Source organism: Phragmites australis, chromosome 18 (genome assembly GCF_958298935.1).
Source record: "Phragmites australis chromosome 18, lpPhrAust1.1, whole genome shotgun sequence".
NCBI lineage: Eukaryota > Viridiplantae > Streptophyta > Magnoliopsida > Poales > Poaceae > Phragmites > Phragmites australis.
In genome coordinates this window covers 17,704,848-17,710,487 of record NC_084938.1, presented here as the reverse complement: position 1 = coordinate 17,710,487, position 5,640 = coordinate 17,704,848, and the positions used below count along the sequence as shown (strand labels likewise).

General features: G+C 42.3%; 1 protein-coding gene across 1 annotated transcript; it reads left to right on the top strand.

Annotated features, from left to right (window-relative positions):
• Window positions 1-849: 849 nt before the first annotated feature.
• On the top strand, window positions 850-5,427 carry LOC133898505 (homeobox-leucine zipper protein HOX5-like). Its single transcript, XM_062339225.1, has 3 exons — window positions 850-1,453; window positions 1,553-1,932; window positions 4,860-5,427. The coding sequence occupies exons 1-3, from the start codon at window positions 1,339-1,341 to the stop codon at window positions 5,166-5,168; spliced, it is 804 nt and encodes a 267-aa protein (XP_062195209.1). The 5' UTR covers window positions 850-1,338; the 3' UTR covers window positions 5,169-5,427.
• The last annotated feature ends 213 nt before the right edge of the window (window positions 5,428-5,640 follow it).

Below are 5,640 nucleotides of genomic sequence, written 5' to 3'. Positions count from 1 at the left end.
AGTTCGAGACTTCATTAACATAACTTTAAAAAATAATTATGGCTTACTTTCGGTTCACATACAAGACTTTTTGGAGCCTTAAGTACTATAATATTGCATTATTGCTCATATTCCCACATCATCTTAAGTTTTTGGATGGACTATTTAGTTTGTATGACTCAATACTTTGCCTCGTCGTCACCATTGCTTGCTAGCCACTAAACTGATAACTTTGAATGCAAACAAAGAATTCTAAGAGTTTATTTGTTTTTGACGTGGCTTTCTAAAAAAGAAATGGATTGTGGCTTTGTAGAAGCCAATTCTCCAAAGCTGTGGATATTTGGTATCCTACCCTCTCTTTTTTTCTCAATTGAATTTGACGTGGAGGAAGAGTGTAATTTCTGTAATCATATAGTGACAACGTAGTACATCATGTCTCCAGGTTGGATTGTGGATTCTATTGATGTAGCTTTGGATTTATGTTAACACGAGGATCGATTTCTAGAATATAACAATTTATTACAATAGATTTATCAACACGCTACAAGAGAGCAGGTGTCCACAAGTTCGAGTTTTCAAGATACAAACCCAACCTCTTTTTCTCCAAAAAAAAATACTTTTCAAGCAAGAGAAGTCAACCTAATTACAAAATTGCCCTACCTTAAACCTTGATTACGTGTCCGCGATCCGGAATCAACAGTACCTTAGATCTCAAAATCACATCAAATTTCTATATAAAAACCCCTAATCCCCCAATTAGGAGGCAACACCACTCCCTAACCAAGGGTATTTCCGTCAATTGAACACCTACCCGGGCACCCGGCTACCCCTCTTGGCCTGCTCGATTCCTATATAATCCAGCCTTCCTTCACCCGCTCAACTTTAGCCACAAAATTCAGCCAAAAAAAAAGAAAAAATACCTTAGCAGCTGCATCCACCACGCGTCCACGCCCCCCATCATCGGCCCCTCCTTCCGTGGCCACCCCTCCAAAAAAACTATTTACATTTTAATCCCTAGCCGGCCCATCCGGCCACCGGAAGGAGAAGCTTGCCGGAGGAAGCCTGTCTCCTTGGTCCTTGCCCTGCGGCGGGGTCATGGGGTTCTCGCTGTACCCCATGAAGACGTCCACGCGCATGCTCTGGAGCACCAGCTTCTTCCGCCATAAGCTCGCGTCCTGCTGCTTCTTCTGAGCCAGCCCACCAGCCTCGGTGGCGGCGGGTGCTGAGCAGCCCTAGTCGCCGGTGAAGTGTGTTTATGTGTGCGCGCGCGCGTGCGGCGGGCGTGCACGGGTTTCAAGATTGGGTTTTGTGGTGTTCTTGGGGAGGAAGGGGCTAGGGAGTTCAAGAACAAGAACCAGCATGAATCCGGGCCGCGTGGGGTTCGACTCCGGCGGCGCGCGGCAGCGCGCCGGCGTGCAGATGCTGCTCTTCGGCGGCGGCAGCGGCAGCGCCAACAGCAACGGGTTCTTCCGAGGTGAGTGACTGGCCATGGCCAGATCTGGATCGGGTCAGTGCTTCTTCAGATTAACACTCCGATCGCTTGCTTAGCTAAGCTTCATCTCCCTCGACGCAGGCGTTCCGATGGCGGTGCTGGGCAGGGACGACGACGCACGGGTGGGCAAACGGCCCTTCTTCACGACGCATGAGGAGCTCCTGGAGGAGTACTACGACGAGCAGGCGCCGGAGAAGAAGCGGCGCCTGACGGCGGAACAGGTGCAGCTGCTGGAGCGGAGCTTCGACGAGGAGAACAAGCTGGAGCCGGAGCGGAAGACCGAGCTGGCGCGGCGGCTGGGGATGGCGCCCCGGCAGGTGGCCATCTGGTTCCAGAACCGCCGCGCGCGCTGGAAGACCAAGCAGCTGGAGACCGACTTTGACCGCCTCAAAGCCGCCTACGACGCGCTCGCCGCCGACCACCAGGGCCTCCTCGCTGACAACGACCGCCTCCGGGCACAGGTAGCTGCCTCAATCCGTCATCACCTCGCCTCGCCTCCATGGTTAATCAGTTTTTATTTCGTTTCATGGATTACGGCATGCCTTGTTAGACCATCGTAACTATATTCCTTTATTTCATTCTCTTTCTGATTTTCCTCTCCATTCTCGTTCCTTTTATTTTCTCTTAACTCCGACAGCTCCCTTTCGAAAGGATTGTGAAGATAAAAGGAGCGAAAAGATAAAAGAAGCAAGAATCCCGTCATGAAAGGAATAGCCTTGAGAATCACTTTGTGTCAGAAACCGAGAAAGAATACCGGTAGAGGGAAGAAAAATCCCGTCCGCAAAGTAACTCCCTTCGATGGTCTGAATTAGCTTGTTTGCCGCTGTAGATCGAAGCCCCGTGTGCGTGAGGGGATCGAATAAAGTAGGAAATGCCATGGAGACCCTTGAACATGTTGGTGTTGACCACTTAAGCATTTTAGCTGTCATAATAGCTACATTTTTTAAACGGTCCTTGAGCTTTATGTTAATTTTGAATCGATATCGTTGAGTTCCTTTCCTCCTCATTTTGTTGATTCTCTGAACTCTTGCTAAATAAAATGGAAAACAAGTTCACAGTCCATAGTTCCATGTCGCGATACTATAGAAGTGGATATTGTTTTAAGATATTGTAAGTGCGAGAGTATCTGTAGGCACTACGGTTCCTACAGTTAAGATTTAGGAATAGGGAATATGGACTCGTAATCTTGGTCATTTGGTTTGATCCAAATACCTAGCATGTGTCAAATTATTGTCTTGGATCCTGTCAACAATAGTTTGCAAAGAGTCCCGGCTCTATATCATCTGACTTTTAAGTGGAGTTTCTGTTTTGACTCGTGATATGGGTATAACATGTCCCAATAATTATACTACAGCGCTCTTGATATATAGATGTAGTAGTGAGCAATTTTACAAAAAGAAATACACTACTAAATTACTGACATATTAGTATATTAATCATATCTACAACTAGAATAAAGTCTTTTAGTCCCAAGCAAGTTGGGGTAGGCAGTATATTAATCATCTCTATAATTCATCAGTATATCAATCATCTCTGTAATAGTTGTTTTTTTCAAGTGCCCATAATCCCTCTGGATATCACTTTATTACGAGATACTTTGTCCCTAATGTATTCTCACAGTTGTCAATTAAAAGTTTGAATTACATGATAGAATATAGTAACTGTTAACTATACACAAAAAAAAAGAAAATAGTGTTACTAACAGAGTAACAGTAGGTTCTTTCCAGAGTTTGAATATAACCAAATAGTTTCTGATACTGTAATATTCTCTACTCATCGAGACATTTATATCAAGCAATTGCATGCCCTCTCGATAAAGGCCACTTTAAGATTATAAAAAGTTTGAGGGTTTCACTGGAAAAATATAGTTCATGGAATTCAAATTTTATGCAAGGACAAGGGTCTCTGTGCAAAATAGCCTTGCTATGACATACTACTGTTTGTAAATTAAATAAGATGCCACTTTTGTCTCCTTTAATTGGCTATAGCTAGTCATCAGCAGCGACCCACTGCTCGATGTATTTTAGCTATTATCCAATCAAAATCTACAGTGGTTTGGAATCTTAAGTACCTATCGCTTACCTTCCAAGGCTAAATTTGATAATCTACGTTAATCTATGTGATGTGAAAGAATTAATTACTCTAATCTATGCATCATACTTTTTCTTAAGAAAACATAAAGTGCAGTGTTGTTATTTTTTTGTCAACTTCTGTAACCAGATATTTATTGCAAATTCTAATCATATCATCTTAAACGTATCTTCATTTCTTTGTAAATTAAATCAAAATAATAGTTTAATTAGAGTGACGATTCTTATAAAAGGTGTATGTAAAATATTATTAAAGTGAACAATCCCTTTAACCACTATGGTTTAAGGTTTCTTTAATAGGTCTAAATGTTTGAGGATAAAAATGGATTTAAATCTTAAACAGTTACTAGATATGGGTAAGATGTGTTCTATACCTCAAGAAGATTTCAAGTTTGAACCAAACTCATTTCTAAGATATGAAGAAAGACAAATGCTTAGTGAAATATCAATAAATATTTGTCTTTTCCATACCATGTGAGTGAGATTGGTCGAATCTTAAATTTGTTAACTGCTATAAATATGCCTACTTATATATCTAGTAATTGCTTGAGAACTTCTGAAAAATATCGCAAACGATGTTCACAGAATTTGCAACATTTATGCCATCTTCACTAGATATGCCCCTTTCAATAGCCCCTTGAAATTTGAATATTCTTCTTCGGAGGTCAAAGTGCCAAATAAATTGGGATATCAAGGATAGTGCAGTAGTCCAATTGATGGGTAGATGTATACCGGTTGGACCAATTGATATATTATACTCTATACTTAGATCAGATTATACTAATTAGCATTCATGTATAACCCATGCCATTTGAAATGCAGCATACTACTTATAAAATAGGGGAACTACTAAATTGTTAGCTGGCTAGAACTAGTAAAAAAGGGGAAAACAACGGAGCTGGCATTATGTGATGGAAACTCTCTGGGATATAAAAAAGAGAATTGCTAAAGCCCTTTTAAAAATAACAGTTAAGCACCTTCTAAAGCAATCTGGGGTGAGGCTGATCCGTATTGCTAATTTGTATTGCTTAAAGCTTCTTGTGGTAATATATTTTGTAGAATGAATATATACAGAAATACTACTTGCTTGCACTTTGCAATTAAGTTAACCATCTTATTTGAGCTCAGCTGACATTGGATTGAAAGGAAAATATGATTTATTGGCCTAGTGACCGCGATGCAAATGACGTGTTTAGAACTTGCATGTGCTGATGGGCCCCATTTATCAGATCAGATCAAAATGCCAACCAAATAAGTTTGATCACCGCGATAATCACAATTAACAATGTGTGGCACAGGTGATCTCCCTAACCGAGAAGCTACAAGGCAAGGAGACGTCCCCGTCATGGACCATCGCGGCGCAAGAGGTGGACCAGCCGGACGACCACACCACCGCGTCAGGCACGGAGAAATTGCTGGCGCAGCAGCTCAAGGAAGACCTCAGCAGCGGGGACTGCACCGGCCACGGTGTGCTCTCCTCGGAGGAGGACGGCGGTGTTGTCAGCGATGAGGGCTGCAGCTTCGACCTCCCGAACGCCATGTTCGCCCACCACGCCGCGGACGAGGAGGCGCAGCTCGGCAGCTGGACCTCCTGGTTCTGGAACTGATCTAGATGGATCCATGCATCAAGTGCAAAGAGCAAGACCTCTCGTGGTTTCGATCCTTTCTGCACTGTATAATTATTGTGTTTGTTATGTGCCATCAAATGTTTTTGAGTAATCGAACAAAACTGATGTTCTACGTTTATGTTTTGAATGTTTTATATGTTCATATATGATAACATGAATTGAACATGTGACTCGAAAGATTGGAACAAGTGGACGTGGTGACCAATTGTGCAATAGAAGGCCTCTTGTTCTGGTTAAATTTTTTTATGTTGTTTAGATGTCTTTTTACTCGGTATGCTTGCCAACCTCTTCTTTTTTTCCCTGCATTTGGTGTATGTAACTTTCGTTTTGTATTAAAAAAAAAGATAGTATCGCACGATAACCAAACAATACTTTTTATACACGCAGGGTAAATTATTGCTTGCGAGTTCAGATGCAACTAATCCTTACTCTCAGAAGGATAAAGCAACGG